Source organism: Gymnogyps californianus, chromosome 12 (genome assembly GCF_018139145.2).
Source record: "Gymnogyps californianus isolate 813 chromosome 12, ASM1813914v2, whole genome shotgun sequence".
In the NCBI taxonomy this organism is placed as follows: domain Eukaryota; kingdom Metazoa; phylum Chordata; class Aves; order Accipitriformes; family Cathartidae; genus Gymnogyps; species Gymnogyps californianus.
In genome coordinates, this window is record NC_059482.1 from 5,400,656 (window position 1) to 5,418,268 (window position 17,613).

The 17,613-nt window shown below is 41.3% G+C and overlaps 1 protein-coding gene across 1 annotated transcript in view; it reads right to left on the bottom strand.

Moving 5' to 3' along the window:
• CMIP (c-Maf inducing protein) overlaps window positions 1–17,613 on the bottom strand; it is a 136,183-nt gene that overhangs the window by 17,625 nt on the left and 100,945 nt on the right. The window contains 7 exon segments of the mRNA XM_050903946.1: window positions 6,408–6,761; window positions 8,003–8,107; window positions 8,686–8,789; window positions 12,100–12,128; window positions 12,131–12,179; window positions 13,589–13,651; window positions 16,481–16,522. Of these exon segments, the coding sequence (XP_050759903.1) occupies window positions 6,408–6,761; window positions 8,003–8,107; window positions 8,686–8,789; window positions 12,100–12,128; window positions 12,131–12,179; window positions 13,589–13,651; window positions 16,481–16,522 (746 nt within the window).

Sequence of the window (17,613 nt, forward strand, 5' to 3'; positions counted from 1 at the left end):
CCAGAGACAAAAAACCTCTTACCTGCTTAGACACTAAACAAATAAGGAAGATGACCAACTTTGTTTAGTGCCTCAGAACAGCAAGACATGAAGCAGGACTTCATGACAAGGGGTTGTTTTTCTACTTTGTCTGTGTAAATTGAATATCATGAAACACCTGAGGATGGGGCTTGTCATATAAACTGAAGTCAGTCAAGGAAACCTCTGACATAGCACCTCTAAGATGAGCTCTCTGGGTTCTTTTAACAAAGCTTTGATTAATTAAGGCTCTCTACAAGACTATTTGTTGTTTCTGACCTACAGACAAATTGAATGGATCAGCGACACAGAACTCTGACCTGTGTTCAGATTCATCTGAAAGTCTCTTGTTTACCTACCAGGTCTCTGTAGGAGACAGATGATGCAACATATCTATAGCTGCAGCCATGAGAAGTGCCAGAGGTCTCTGATCCACACAGCCTGTGTTTCACTACGTTTGTTAGGTGTGAGAACATAGTCCAGACCACAAGAAGTAGTCTGACTTTGAGCTGGCACCATACTTCCACTCAAACATCCATCTCTCAAGAGATGTACTCAAGATGTTTTGTGCTCCTCCTGTTACCATTTACATCCCCAGAAGCAGTCAGTCCTGCAGTGCTGTCCTCTTGGAATCACTGCTGGGCCCAAGCCTCAACTTGCCCTCCACACCACGGCCCTACTTCTCACAAGCGACCTCTGGGTGCAGCCTGAACGCTGGCCCTGGAGAGCTCATGCATGGACATCAGTGCCGGTGCTTGGGTCCTCAAAGAACTGAGAAGTCTAATGAGCAGTCTTTTTTTTTTTTTTTTTTAATATACATATCCTTTGGAAATTCCTACTAAACCAGTAGCTGCTTTTACCCTAAAAATGACACATTTTTATTAGTAGATGCAAACAACTTCAAGAGCAGATTTTTTGAGCAGGAGAGACCCGAAAGTCATCAATTTTTCATGGCTGATCTTCAAAGCAAATTGCAAGAGGAAGAGAAAAGCTGCTTTGTAATAGACTAAGACTGAGTGAAACACTGCAGACAGAATTGGACAGTATCACTCTCTGACTTTTCTTGAAGCTGGGAGTTACGTATGGCATCCATTTGCAGAGCAGGTCTGTGAGAAGGCAGTGAAAATAAACCATAGCCTGTTTTCCTAGGAAAAAAGAAGAAAGAAAGAAAACCGTCTCCTATGAAATATATAGAGTTTGGTCATGTGAGTGGGACCTGAACATAAAATCTACACAGCCTGTAATCCCTTCAATCTGAGCTAGGAAACATGAAACAAACATAGCACAAGAATAAAACTAAACTACTTATTAAAAGCCTACAGTGTTTCTCCTCCTCCCACCTATTCCCTTTTCAAAAACATTTTTCTTCTGTCTGTGCTCATCTCATCTGCACTCTTCTTTCATTTCAGACAGTTGCTTTTTTCTTTCTTTTTTTTTTTGGTCCATTCAAAGCTCTAACACAAGACAGAAGTGTTTGAAGCAGGGAAAGAAAGGGAGATAGATTAGCTCTGGCTGCAGTTAACAAACACCGCAATGAGCCAGACAAAGAGGCCATGCCAGGAGGAGGGAGGACAGAGCTACAGGGAGAATTCGGGAGAGTGCCTGTGACAAACTCCCTTTGGAGCTCTTCAAAGGGCGCTGGGCTGAACGCTCACGCTCATCACACAGCTTAAATCCCAGGCTTGGCCTTATAAAAGCAGAGGGGGAGAAAGACTCCCTGATGTACTCACTGGCTCTGATTTTTGCAGGATTTGCAATTTTAGGGGAGTAGCACAGCAGTCAACCTGCAGCCCGATCTATGTGTTCCTGGGAAGCGTGTGCGAGGCTGGAGGTCAGGGTGCCAAGCGGGTGAAGGCTGTCAGAGCAGTCACCTGCTACTGTACACAGATTTACTTACCCAGAAACCTTTTTGAGGGGATTGGCCAGAACATTGGCCAACCATAACAATTAAATAATCCCTGACTGCGGTGACTTTGCCTTTGGGCCATCGTCGCTATTGGCCTGCCAACATAATACATTTTCCTTCCCCGGGATCACCTTTCACCAAAATGAAAACCTGCCCATATGTCATGTGCAGCACAAACAATCCAAAACATACTAGCAGCCCAGGGCAACCCTGATAAACATGACATAAGAGAATCCACTTGGGATATTCAGAGCATGCCACTGACCTATTGGGGAATGCAGAGAAGGCAGGGGAAGCTCCAGTGGGCGCTTGCATTTGGAAAGCTGTCGGTCTTATCACCGAGAGACTGCAAGCCCCGAGTCCTCTGTTTTTAGAGGATAATAAAGAGACAAGGAGCAACTGCTTGGAAGCAGCTTGTTTCTCCAGACTGAGCAGCTTGACAAGATCAAAAATCTTTTAGGTAACTCCTCTGTTATCAGGTAATAATAATATGACCAAGCCCCCCAGACGTGTACCTTATCCTTTCTTTCCCTGGCTCCAAATCCTCTGAATTGTATGACACAAGGTTTAGCTCAGGGCTCCAGGGCAGGCTGAGAAAAAGCCCCATCAGACCCCTCTGTCATATAAGGTACAAACCTGCTATCTGCAAAACAGTGAGGTGTCTTTTCACGTTCAGCCTTCTTTTGACCTGGGCTTGTTTGTTTCTTCCAAAGAAGAAAATTTAGCACCATTGAAAGGCCCTAGAAAGGTCCTGCCCTGGCTGCCGAGAACAGAAAAGGCCTCCACTGCTCACAGTTGGCATGGTAGCATCAGGAAACAGCAATGCAAGTTTGCCCAAAGAAGCCGACTCTACCCTGGTCACACAGGCCCCAGAGAGGGGTACAAGTGTTTGGAAGGACCAATACAACATCTGGAAGGACCCTTGCCACTACAGGCAGCCATGGAAACAAAAAAATAACACAGATGAAGGGTGACAGCTTACGATACAACATCATCGCAGCCACAGCCTCCCTAAGAGGTGTCTATTCTTGCAGCCAGTGTAGTTTGCTATTTGTTGATCCTGATTTCACTACAGGCACAGTTTAAGCGTTCCCCCCATACGCTGGGTGTTGCCAGGGGAATCAGTGGGGTCCTTCAGGTGACATGCAGACTTTGAAGTTATCCAGTCCAAAGAACAGGACACATGGCCCCTTTTACTGCAAACTTCTCTAACCGCAGTTGTGCTGTTCAAGCGCAAGTTTGGCTGTACAAGAAATTCACTAACGCATGGAAACATTAACATGCAAGTAGGAACTGGACAACTCTAAGCAGCTCTCAGAACCTATAATTTAATATGATGAACAGAAAGATTTCAATTAATTTAGTGCATTTTCTACGCACCAGTTTAAGACTTGTAGCATTCAGAAGGCACTGACTAGCATCAATAACGCTATCAGAGTCCCGAATGCGTTAGAGAATATTGACACAGAAGTTTGATCCACTTTTGAGTGCAAGACAAAAATATCATGTTCCGCTAGAGACTATGTCTTCTTTAAAACCTGCCCAGACTTCGGGTCATCTGCCAACATCTTTAAAATCATGATTTTCTGTTTTCCTTTAGTATGAAATAGTTGTGTTCTGTTACTCAATTACATTAGAAAAAGGGTCAAAGACATTCTTGGTGCTATGATAACAGCCACACAGATGAACCTTCTCATCTGCACATTTAGCTTTCTGTGCAAAAAGTGAGGTATTACAGTGATTATTAAATAATTGCTGTTACATTTTTATCAATATTAGAAGTTCTTTTTTCCCTAAAAAAAGTAAGCATTGTGTAGGAGTTAGGTGAACAATAAAATGTCCTCTGCTGAAGATACTGTTAAGAATTCTTATTTGCTAGACTTTCAATAATTAAAATCTGCCTAAATAAATTACTCCCTGCTGCCCTAAGTTAATTATGTAAAAAAGATATCATTGTTGGTGACTCTTGTTTTGATGATGATATTGAGTCAGACACCTAAAAGAACAATTAAATTTAATGCTAAGCAACTTATTTATGTTTGGCTTACCACTGTTATTAATAAGAACATTATTTTAGTGACTGCCCGCTGAGAGCTCAGCTCCTGGATAGCAGTTGTTTTATAATTAATGTTTTCTTCCTACTGGCATGTTCTTCAACTCTCTTTCTTCATATTCTCATTTTTTCAAAGTACAGTAATAGTATTTAGTTCATCAGAAAGCCTTTGTTCAAGAAGAGTTTGAGCATGTAAGGAATCAGCATCACAACAGCATTATCTTGCACTTTTGTTAATAACTACTAGCCCTTCTACAATGCTTTTCCATCACTGGTTTCAGAGTTTAAAAAACAACATTCAAAATCTTTACCCATATTTTACAGATAAGGAAACTGAGGCACAAAAAGAAGCAACTTATCTAAAGCCTCCTAGTAAGCCAGTGGCAGAATCAGGAGCAGAACTCATTTCTGTATTAATGCTTTCAGGTCCGAAAAAAAAATCAAGGGATAAATAGGAATGGAAGGGAACCCAAATCAGTGGAGCGACAATATATACCAGCCATGGCTTTGCCTTAGAAACTGTCCTATATTCTCATAGGTTGTGATTTCTCAAGCAGGGTGTGGACTCTGACAAGGCAACCTGAGGAGAGTTGCACCAATTTTGTAGTATTGCTGGTCCTTCACTATACACATCCTGTGGGTTTCACCCTTCAGAATTACCACTGCACAAGCTGAAAAAGGGCACAAAGCTGTTCCACACCTACAACCTGTGTGATAATAATAACAGACTCCCATTTTCACTGTTGCTATTGAAGAGCTTGATTTTTAAAAAGATGGCAAACACATCAAAAAATGCATTATTTTAAGGTATAGAGTGAAATAAGAGTTCTTTGTGTAGGAAATTATATGGGAATTGAGACCTGGCATATCAAATATTTAAAACGTGGAGAGACTGTGAGGAAGAACATGCCCATTCGTGAATTTGTTTATAAGTGTGTGTCAGCTGCATGAGGAAACCAAAACCATCAATGCTTAGTGAGTCAGCATCCAAGCCAGCATCAGGACTGACAGAGTACATAGTGTTTATGGAAAACATCTAGAGTCAAGGGGACGGGAATAAATACACGATGTGTTTAATGTAGCATCTGGGTGCGTGAAGACTTAGAAGCCACCAGATGAAGCAAAGTCAGATGCTGTGCTTTTTTAATGCAAACATTTTTAAAGGCAGAAGAGGCTAGGCCAGTGGGGAAAAAAATAAAATCAGCCTTCAGCAACTTCGTGCTCAAGAATCTAATGGGAACAGTATCTTGGATTCACCTGTCCTGTCTCCAGTTCTGAGTGTATGCTTATGTATGTATTTGCAAGCCAGCTCTGCAGTGAGTGAAAGAATTATGTTGAAAATTGGTACTATGCATTTTGAAAAAAATAAAAATGTGGGACAAAACTTTCACAAAATCCTCCATCACGGCAGTTGGACTTCATTTAATTCCTCGAGAGCGTACACCCAGATTTGCATTTGACTTCAGTGTAGCCACATGCTCATGGTTTACAGCAGAGTCCAAATTTCACCCACCGTGTCTTGTATTCTAAAAAACTCAACTACTACTTCACTAAGCCTCACATTGTTTAAAAATAATTACTGTAGAAATATAACAGTTTGCCCAAAGACATACTGCAACTCAGTAGCAGAGCTGGCTGTCAAAGTCAACAAAGTTGGTTTGGGTTGTTTTACTGCACTTCTATTACAAGCTTCCATTCTGCAGTCCACCTTTTGCGTTACTCCTTTTCATTTATTTATCCAGGAGAAAAACAAGCTTTTCCTGAAGAACTTTTTATTTTATATTCCTCTTGAAGATATTCAGAGGATTTGCCTCCCAGGAAACCACGGATCCATCATTTTGTAAAGGCTATTTGAGCATTCGTTCACTAATACAGGTCCGCTGTACCAAAGCAACTGGTCGACAAATAGAAGCTCCACTCTAATACAAGTAAATCTGAACAAGTCAGAAAACTGCTACAAACTTGTGAAGGGAGAAGACCTAAGCGGAAGACACTGAGCTCATCCAACTCCTGCTGAAGCGAGGGGAGCAGCGCTACCTATCACAGCACAGGCACTGAGCCTAGCACAGACCTGTCTTTTCTAGCTCTGTCTCGGGCAATCCCAAGAGCCCTGGAGGAGACAAATGGATTATTTTTTTTTTTGGTGGGCAAGAACAAAACAGAAACCACTGGCAACAATATCCCGTCTTCTGTAATACGCCTGAGGCTCACTGTACAAATAAGCTTTCCATTTTCATCTTCCTAATGCTATTTTTAGAACATATTGGCAGTGCCAGATGTCTCTTTCAAAGGCTGGACTCTCTAGAACTGGAGTTAGATTTATAACAATGTGCTTGCTGGCTACAGATGTTGAAGACGACAGGCCTGTGGGAAAAGCCCCCCGTTGTTAAGATAATATTGTTCGAAAAGCTGTTTAAAATAGTTACTCACAGCATCTTGAGTATTTCAACATAACAGCCAAGGATCCTGTCTGCCTGGGCACTCAGCTCAATGCTCATGGTGCTGCAGGTAGGACTGACCATCAAGCAGTCAATCAGGTTGGGCTCGCTGTCATTGCCAACGTTGGCTGTCATCTTCTGATTAGCTGTGTTGTTGCGCTCCACTTCCACGTGGATCTCATTTGAAGTGACAATAACTGGTTTGAGACGGGATTCAGTCAAGGTGGCCTCTTGAGAGACCAGGTCAGGACTTGTGTGAAGAAGACGGAGGGGGAGATTAGGCTTTCGGTCACACTGCTGCTGGCAGCCATTCCGAATTTCCTTCAGGCTTGGTGAATTGTCTCGACTGAATTTTAAAAATAAACAAATAATTTCAATAGACAGACATAACAGCAGAGAGCAGGAGAGAGAGTGCAACACTGAGAAGTCAAGATCTTTTGCAATTTCCCACTGCATTTCACCCCAGCCCACCGGATTGCTTTCTTCTGTGTAACTGGATTACTGAAATCAATTAAAAACATTAAAAGGCTCCAATAGGACTGTTCTGCAGCCCCTATTCTACAAAGATTCGAGCTTTTCACTACTCTAATTGACATGCCAGTTTAGTGTAAAGGTGAACTTTCTCATCCAAGTTGTGCAAAGCTGTAACAGAATCCATGCCCAAGTATGTATCTGGCTACAGTACATGCCCAGACATTTGTCTGCAGCCCTCACGTCTGGAATTTTTGTTGGACACTAAGCAGCCCCTGTCTGTGCTCTACCATGAGGAAAGTCAGATAGGCATAAAAAACAGGAACATAGCAGGGGAATCCTCAGTGTCTACTGGAAACTGGCTCGTGTGTCAAGAACTGCGGCATCTATTTTGCGGTAAGTCAGGAATCAAATTTTCCACAATAATGGAGACAGCGTTGTGAAACCAGCTCAGGTTCAAAGCTGTAGATACACAGGGATTTACACACAAGCCCTTCTTCAAGATCTCACCCTTCCCTTTGCTTTAGGTGTAACACGCGCTTCATGTGCCAGAAAGGGAGCAAAACCGACACTGCTCTGGGTAGTGCTTAATTCCCAGAGACTCTTGTGGAGCACTCTCATCTTCTGCTGGCCTAAAAAGGCTGGTTATGGCTGTGGTCTGCCTTAGAGGAATATCTCAACAGCAGCCAAGACCAGCATGCAGCTGGCTGTTGAGCTTCATCCTGGAAGTTACTGCAGCTTGCAGTACTTCTGACTTGGAACTGCCAAGCTCCTTGCATCACCAGCACGGCCCCCATTTTCAAGCATGGGAGCCAAAGAGGTGCAATAACAGATTGCCACACTCACTGCCTCAAAACATGCCACAGTGAGTACAAGTGAATGAAGGCTCAGCATCTTTCACGTTTTCAAGCACACGGAATGTAACAAATATAATCACATATCTACAAAAACATGCATGGGATTGACTGGAACTCCCACATGAAACACTATCAATGAGCAGAGTGAGAATGAAGACACGCTCTCACATACCCACACCCATGCTCGCACCGATCTTGTTTATGGTTGCCATGGGTTTGGAAATGAGTAACATGCGGTCAGCTAGGAATTCATACTGACCTGTTGATAAATTCCTCGTAACACGAATAAATGGCTGCTAAGCAGACAGCTACAAGATTTGGCAGGACCCTGGGATGGGGGCATTGTCCAGTTGGACCATGCATGCTGAAAAACAAAAACCAAGATGACATCATTGCAGGGAGGATTTCTGTGGGCAAAAACAGTCAGACAGAATGGGGTGCCAGAACTGGATAGACAGCCTTGGGGAATCTTCAGAAGGGCCATAACAGAGAGTTATTTTAACCCTGTAAATCCCTACCCAATGGCCCTATTTATGAACAAGGCTAAGCTGCGTCCTCAGTTTGATGTGGTATCTCTACAGTTCCCCCAAAATCTCACACATGACCGAGCCCTATGTGGTCCAAAGTTAATGGGAATCTCTCTGTAGAGGCTCTGAGTCTAAATGTATAAAAAGAATGTACACACAGCAAAGTCCATTTGCTTCTAGTGTGTAACTAGGCAGAAAACCCCAGTCATATTTGAGAATTAGGGTTTTTTTTTAAAAAAAAGAGACTTCTGCAACATTGCCTCATGGACTCTTCTAATTTATTTGCTGTTTGCCAGTACTAAAAAGCACCAGCTACTCTTAACAGCCAGTAAAGAGATGAGCAGGGCTGGGAGAAGTAACACAGCGAAGCATGTACACAGGACTGGAAATACGCCATAAATTAAATGTAACTAACCTATGAATAAACTTCTTCACCACCTCCATTCCAGCATTCAGCTCATTCAAAGCCAGAATATACTCCTGAGTAAACAGCCGCAACCGAGGGCACTTCCCAAAATCCTGTCCAAAAAGGAGAGACTCAGTGAAGATGGTGAAACATGCCTGCAACGTACATCGAAACTGTGGGTTTTCAAAAGAAATCAACACAAACACAACCGAATTGACTTTGTTATGCTGACAGCTTCAAGGGCACAGTATCACTGCATGCTAAAGTAACATTCTTCCCACTAATAATGACATGCTTTCCAATTCTCCTTTCCCCCATACCCACCTTGAAACAAGATGTTTTTAATGGGAAAAAAAAATCCTATCTGCACTTACATTTCTCTTGTACACTTAATTTTATACCTTTATTTTGAAATGCATTTTTTGTTGTTTTGCATTTTTGCTTCCACTCATAACTGCAGTTTTTTAGAAATGCAACTCAAAAATAATTTTTTACTTCCATATTTGACATCATATCTATTCTGGTTTTAGAGAAAATCTTTTTGACATGTGATCAATAAGTGATCAACTATAAAACCAGAGATCCGTTCTTTCTCCAGGGATTTTACTCCAGCTACAATGTGAATTCCACAGGTGAGCTCAACAGTCACTTTCTTCAAATCCTGCAGTCGGAAAGGCACCTGCTAACTGAAATCCTGCATCTCCTCACATCACCTGCTATTTTTAGATGTGAAAGGAGTAAAATCTGCTGTCTGGTGCGTGTTATGCCACAGCACATTTCTTCACATTTACACAGGTGTAACCTTATTACACAGGTGTTACAGAACTACAAAGCTAAATTTGCAAGCAGTGAACAAGGCCCACTGAGGACAAACAAGCCCTCTCAGTTATCCCTCAAGCGGCTGGCTGTGGAAGAAGAGTCATCCTGAAAAAATAAATGGCAACCGAAATTTTAAAGAAATGCTCCAAGTAGTAACAAACTGGTGGTCTGTAAAAGGGAAGATATGCTCCCAAAGCACTGAAACCTTCTGTTACTTATTTTGGTTTCAGGCACTTCTATAGCACAACCTATATTAACATCTCATAGGTTTTACAGCTAGAGAAAATTACCAAAAATTTGAATACAAGCCTAGGCAGACCAATGTCTCCTTCAAGTCTAAGTGTCACTCTTTGCTAGTCCTGAATGGCTACCTGGTAACTTCACCCAGCAACGGGACTGTGGGCGATTCCACAGTTGGTATTACAATTAAAATCATTAAACTTCTAGCAACTCCTTCTGGCAGGTGCAAATACACTTGGTTCAAGGGCATGAGACCGTGTGTGCTTCGTATATCATTTGGTGCCATTTAATTTCATGAACACTCCTTGCAAGATAGCTTTTGCAGTTGCAATTTGTTTATGAATTTTTTCAACCCATGTAGGTGTCCTTACTGAAGTTAGAAAGAAAGTCCAAGAGATCATAAAGAGGATGTTATTGCCAACTGCTCTAAAATAAAATATCTCTCTAAATATAAGATGATGCCCTGTCACCCTACCAGGTACAGAACAATACACACTATCAATATTGTTTGCTCCCCACAAAAAAAACCCAGTAGTGCTTACATACAAACATTTGGGCTGAGCCTACCAACAGCTGAAATCCAAAGGTACTGAGAGGTTGCTGCGCACTCCCCAAACAACTCAGCATACAATAGCCTCCAGTCCTGCATGTAACCGGTAGTATCAGCAAGACAAAAAGCTATCCTTGTTCTTTTGAGATTTCAAAATGATAGATAAATGAAGCACTCTTTCCCCATTTTATAGGTGGGAAACTGTGGCACAAAACCTGTCGTGAACTTATCAAAGACCACAGAGCAAATTAGCAGCCAAGGTGGGAACAGACAGCTAGGTCTCCTGCTCTAAGCTCACTGAATTGCATGGGGCCTCCTAAGGTTATGAAGTCTACTGCCAAAAACACTGTCCCCCTAAAGGATAACTTTATTTACATGCACACACACACACATTCTCTAAAAGACTATTCAGTACAGAAGTCCCTGGAGAGCAGTAAAGTGCCCAAATCCACTCCAATTAATATATGACACCGTAAATCCTCTGACTACACACTGCGGTACAGACATGTTGATTTTCAATCTGCAAATGTTAAGTACGGTAAATATACCCAATTCTCTGAAGCTAACCAAATACAAGCATTACACTATGCATTTAGATTTTATTTGAGACCCCTCAAGAGCTCTGGATGCTTTAAAAAAATCAGTCCAGAATCCAAGAATAACATTTACAGAATATTTCATTGAACACTACAGAATATTAAAAAATGTTTACATGTCTGCAGAGTGCAGGCACAGAGCCAGGAATACGACCTTTTTGCCATCTTGGGCTTTTTACCTAGTTCTGTAAACTCAAGGAGTTAAATAATAATACTGTTGTAAAAATAAGAAATGTGAACTGTTTTCTACTGGGTTCATGCTATACCCAGCAGGACAGCAGATGGTCTCTAAAATTATATCAGTTAGTAAAAAGAAGTTGATTGTGTAGTTACAGGGGTATGAGACCCATCCTTGAGATCACAGCCAAGTCAACTGCCTTAAATATTTTATTTATTTGTTACTCTTTGCCACAGCATTGTGAAGTAAAATTTCTTGATGTGACCTAAAAACCATGGCAGGAAACTTAATATGCCACAAAGGATGGAGGGCTGGTAAACACCCAGACCTCTCTTAGGAAAGTAATACAGATCATGTAAGAATATCTTCAGAGTTAGGGGAGGAAAGTCTGGTAGACAGGGTGGAGAGAGCAAAGCTGGCAGGGCAGTCTCCTTCATTTATTTCAATTACTAGCAAGGAATTGATCGGCAATGAGAACAGAGAAAGCCCAGGAGAGAACAATCATAAAATGACAGAGTACACGATTCCTGGAACAAGGAGGAAGAAGAATAGCAGAAAAGCATACGGAAATTCAGGAAACTTAGGTAAGAACTCATTGGACATAAGTCTAAAGAAAAATTAAAATCCAGAGAGATGGGGGTGTCTTAAAGAAAAAATGTTGAGGGCCTTAGCTCAAAATCAACAAAGTCCCTATTCTGATTTTGTTATTTAATTGATTTTAAACCATTATAACTACAAGGATGACATGCGGGGAGTAAATAAGGAGCCAAGAGCCAGCTGGAGCTGCATATGCTGGCACTGCTGCGAAAAGAAACGTTCCTCAAATCATGGCTTTGCTTAGATGCTTTTGAAAGTCCCACTGAATGCTTATTAGTTCTGCATTTATAAAGCAACACATGATTACATGCAGCATTCACAGTTTTGGGGGGTTAGATTTTGATATCACAGTGCTTTGTTCATTACAGGCAACAGAGCAGCTCCTAATTACAAAAGGTATCACAGCAAAACTTCTCCAAACTGACCAAGTTCCCGTAACTCACCATGTTGTGTTTGAGAATCCTCTGTACCACGGTGTGAACACTTCTATCACAACCATGGACCGCGGGCGCTCTCGGCAGTGCTGTAATGAGCAACAAGTCATTTTGTGAGCTGCAGAAATTATGAAGATGGGTCTCCTCTGGCCTCACACCCCATGCACGGATCACCCCAAGATTAACAAGATCCAAGGGCTAAACTGATCTTTCCTGGGATTAAGGTACTCATAACACTGCTCTTTCCTACGGATTTGCTGGCATCTAATAGAAGATTACCATGGGAGCTCATGAACTACACGAGTTCCCTTCCGTACTGCCTATTCCTCACAAAACTCACTGGAATGTAGTATTTTTGGGGAATTCTACCCCTTTTGTCAAATTTGGTTGAAACTTGCCAACAGTTTTAAAAGTAAAGGGGTTGGGGACAAAAAGATACGTAGACACAGGCAGCGTAATGGCACAAACCTCCCTTCTTGGGATCCAGGCTAAAAACCTGTGGTGGATCTTGGAGGGTACCAACAAGCCACTCTCCCATCACAGGCTAAAACATAGAATCATAATGTATCAGTCAGAGTAATTTAGGTTGGGAAGGACCTTTGGAGGTCATCTGGTCCAACCCCCCGCTCAAGGCAGGGTCAGTTTTGAAGATACATTAGCCTTCTCATTAGCCTTGTCCATTTTGGTTCTGAAGAGGAAAAGTCCATAACCTGTTTCCCTTCCTACAACAATACACAGCCCATCCCACACATTTAAAGATAATTAGGTGCCCACCTCTGATGGAGACCAAAGGCAAAAAAACCCAGGAATAAAAGTGCAACAGTCAGAGGAGTTTCTGAAACTTGACTTAATTTCTGTAGGAAGAAGCTGCTGATGAATAACTCTGGATGGGAACTATAAGCAGCATCCAGAACGTTTGACAAATGTATACCCAGCCATCAGTAAGCAAATTTAAACAGACTTGAAACTGAAACACAAACAGGCCTAGAGGAAAAGCAGTATTTTCAAATCCAGAAGCTCTGCAATCCAAAATACTCAGAAGTTTGTGGAAAGGATGCAAAATGCAGCACAAGCATGGATCTACCAGAAAAGAGGATGGGTCTTTATGATCTTCCCACTGCCGTTACCCAACGACGATACCATTAGGGCTGAGTTGTGCATCACATTACCAACTCATCTGAACACAGTGACTCAAATGATTTTTGCAATAGCTAAATAGAAGATGCAGCAGGACATCTCTTGTAACCACACTGAGGTGTGGCAGTCTGAAGATTTTAACTTTCACAGAGTATCAGGACTGTGCAGTCTGATGTACTAAGGATATAGATCTATTCATAATAACGGTGCTGTTAACTATTCCAATATCATTGGTTGTTGACCAAAAACTGAAATCAATTTGAGCATGAGGAAAGGAGTTAAAGAAAAAAACAACCACCCCCTTGAAGAACTACCCTTATATACAACTATGAGATTTCAGAAAGCAAAGCTGTTCTGATACCTTGCAGAAGAATTCACAGAGGTCAGGAGGAGGATGGTTGTTTTCCAGCAAAGGTGCAATTGCCTTTAAAAAGAAAAAGAGAAAGAGAGAGAAAAATTTAATTAGAGGACTGCAACTGGAGTAAGCATTTTGCAGGGAAATATTTTTCTCAGGGAAAAAAAAAGGCTGTTTTTAAAAAAGAAGGACAAAAGCATCAATAGAGAAATTAGAGGTGGGCTGTGTGTTTATTTTGCGCGTAATCTCAAGCACACCTCTACTATGAATCCTCTGGAAAATTTTGCTTTTAACTACATCAGTGCAAAAACAGGAGCAGACCAATTGTTTTAGGATATAATACAGCAAGGATGAATCTGGCTCACTGTTTCAGTTATAACATGTCCCTAAGAAAAACTGAAAACCACCACACACACACATCCTTTATGAAAGAGTTTGAGCTATTTTTGTGAGAAATAATTCACTAAAAGTAACATAGCACTGTTCTTACCTTGGAGGACCCTGTTCATCAAAATCAAGCATCTAACTTTGTGAAAGTTGAGATCAACCATTTCTTCTTTGTTGCTACACAAACCAATGTGCTTATGCTCGGTAAATACATTAGAGGTCATACCTGCCACTAAGGGTGTAATGAACTTATGTTGTTGTTACTTCCTTTAGTAAATTAGAAAATGGTACTAGAATAATGTATTCTCTCTATGTGATAGTGCCTTCAGGCTTTTCCAGTTTCGAGCTAAAGGGATTCCCAGTACTCATTTAAAAGTAAGACTCTAAACATAGCAGCTAGGACATTTTGTATTAAGCAACTGAACACCAGATATTTTATTCGGATGGCATCTGGAGTTTTACTACGGCAGCTTGCTTTGTTTTTTGCTCTTCCTCTCTTCTCCTGAAGGATTTCAGATCCAGCGAGTCTGCTTGCAATGACTGTGTTTCACAATAGCCACTTTCACACACAAACAGGTCAAGATTAATGTGAATTTTAACAATGAAACCCAAGCACATCTGCAAAGATCTGTTTTGGTTACACATAACCAAAAGAAAGAGAAGTTTCTGCTCATTACCATGTGCCATCTTTCTGCAACTGTTCACTCTTTCTCTGGTGGCGGTCCAGCAACAGTGGACTCATGGAGAATGTGACACTATTCAGTGAGACTAGAATATCCTCACTACCCATCCAACACCTGAGCTAAAGAACTTCCTTGAATCCATCTTTTGGAGTGTTTGCTATAGGACCTGCCAAACCACAGGAGCCATGTATTGCAAAATAACCAAGTGTTGATACCTGTCCGGTAACTGTCAGAGGACCACTGCATCAGAGATGTAACTGGCTGGTTGTCAGCCTAAGAAAAATAAGCTTTATTGTTTCAGCCCAGTCCTTACTGAATGTAGGGAATAACCACAACAGACACTGCCAAGCGGGTCATGGCTCCACCTGTACGGTCAGTGTGGAAGAGTGACAGCATGAAAGCACCCCGTATTTTCCTTATGTGCTCTGTGGTTAAACGCAGAAACTTGCTGTCTCGCATTGCCCAGTTGTGGCAACATGTGCTTCCCCTTCTTACCAGGAAGGGCTCAGTTGTAATATTGATCTGTTCCAGCACCATCTAGAGGAGGAAAGCTGGTTCCATCTGCACGGCAAATCACCGTGTACTTTTAAGATACTACATAAATACACAGTATTAGCAATACTTCCTAAGAATAGCACAGGTTAGCTGTGTAACGCAGTGAGCTCTGAATGCCCAGAAACTGCCATCTCCTTAATGGCTGGGGCACAACCTACAGAAGGGCAGGACTTGAACTGAAGAAGCCATCACCCAGAATTGATGAATAATGTAGGCTGAAAGGACCTTTGCAGGCCACCTGGTCCAACTTCCCTGCTCACAGCAGGACCACCTTACATCTTTTATTTAAAAATCCTTCCCCCAAAACAACCAGTTGTAAGTGGGGGCTTGAATTGCCCTTGGCACTAGAGTAAAATGAAAGCTATAGCAGAACTCAAAGAAAAGTAAATGTTACTTCAGAAACTTATCTCAGTGACTGATTCCAGCTAAAATGGTATCTTCAGCAGCAGTTAAACACAATTCACACCTACTGGCAGCTACATGCCACCTTGTCATTTTGCAGAAACAGTCACGGAGATGTGATACGATCAGGTGGTGGTGAGGTTCTAGATTAGATTACTGGGAAAATCTCCTGGAAACTGCCAGTGACTGAAATTATATTACAGTGATGGGGAACCAAGTTCCACCTCTCTGATAAATTGTTGAGATTTTATATTTTGTTGTACAAGGAAGAGAGCTACCATTTGATTCACTTATTTCTATGTCTAAATAAATGCAACCTACAGAAAAGAAAAAAGTTGAAGAGGATATTTTTATAAATCAAGTAAGCAGGGGGTTAAACAGGGGTATGTGACACATACACATATCCACACTTACAAAAACAATCACTTGCTCACATACCATCAGCAATGGAGACATTCTGTATATGGTAGCATTAGCCCCTCAGGAAACTATTAAGCCTAAGGGTTTTATAGGGCACATCTGGAAATGATGTTTTTTGACTATTTAAAGTACATATATAGATATGAACATTGCACTGTGTAGCCTAGTAAGGAGGCCATTTTGGGAGACGATTAACCCTCAACATGCTATGCTGTTTCATATAAGTTGACAAGGAAACTTTATTGTTACTCATCTATGAAACAAGACAAGAGGAATGACAAAACCACACAAAAACCAGTAGAACAAATGGGTTTCATCCTGCCTAAGTTCACCAGCGTTGGTAGAGATGCTTTCAAATTTGCCCTACTTCACTGGGGCAGAGGCAAGCATTAACAGAAGTGTTATCAAACAATACAGATTTGTCCTCAGATTTTGACAGAAAGATACTCACCACAATAATGCTCTCGTGGTCTTGAGTGGTTAAGTTGTTGTTCTGAAAGAGTTGAATAGAAAAAATGAATGAGCAAAGAGTACGCTGAGTTGGTGCATCAGCACACACAGTCCTCTTAGGTACCACCAGACACAAGCAGAAAGGCTCAAGACTGCAATTGCTCATTTTCAGAATAAAATTCATTGAATTAAAATCATTCTCTTAAAGAAAGTGGTATACTATCTGCTATGAGGGGTTGTGCAAGCTTCCATTTCTCCCTCAGCACCTTCAGATTCAAGTCACCCCAGCCATGAAAGCTGAGCATTCAAACACCAGGATGCCAGAGGAGGTCTCAATCAGTTGGAAAATTAAAGCTACTGATACATTTCTTAAAAAGTTTTCTTAAGACAGGCTGTATGTTTCTATGAAAATTAATAAAAGGATTGTTGTGGTGTTGTGTACCACTTGTTGGTAGCAAACTAACTGCTGCAGTTTTCCTGAAATTCCTTCTTCAAACATGGAACCAGTAAAAAGCCAATAAATTTACTGGAAGTCACCTATGCTACCACCTAGGCAAAAGAGTTTGCTTTTGGCTTTCTCAGCAGCATGATCCATTCAGAGGTTACAAAGTTGTGAGTTGCTAAGATCTTTGCCTACTGCAAGAAAAATAGCTAGCAACTTTTTTGCTTATCACAAATCTTTGCACATCAGAACTAAGACATGAAAAACCTGCTTGGCATTACATTTCCTGTCCATGAAAAGTTAACTATTTGAAATAGAGGCTATAAAAGGAGGATAGATACCTCTGAAGAAGGAAAATATTTTTCTTTGACAGAACTGGTAATAATAAAATAGCTGCACAGTGAATTTATTGGTATATACATATTGCTACAAGATTTATCGGTCATGGAAACAAAGCCAATGGAATAGAAGTCAAGGGGAGTTTTACCACTGACTTGAAATAAGACATGAATCAGACCCATAATAAATTTACCATAAATAATCAACAACAACAAAAAGCCTCAAGAGAAATGTGTTTTGTTTTGTTTCTAGAATTCTACCTAACATGGGTCAAATTCTTCTTCTCCCCAGCAAGTACAAATTCCACTCAAGTCAGCAGAAGTCACGAGCAGACTCAAAGGCAGAATTTTGAC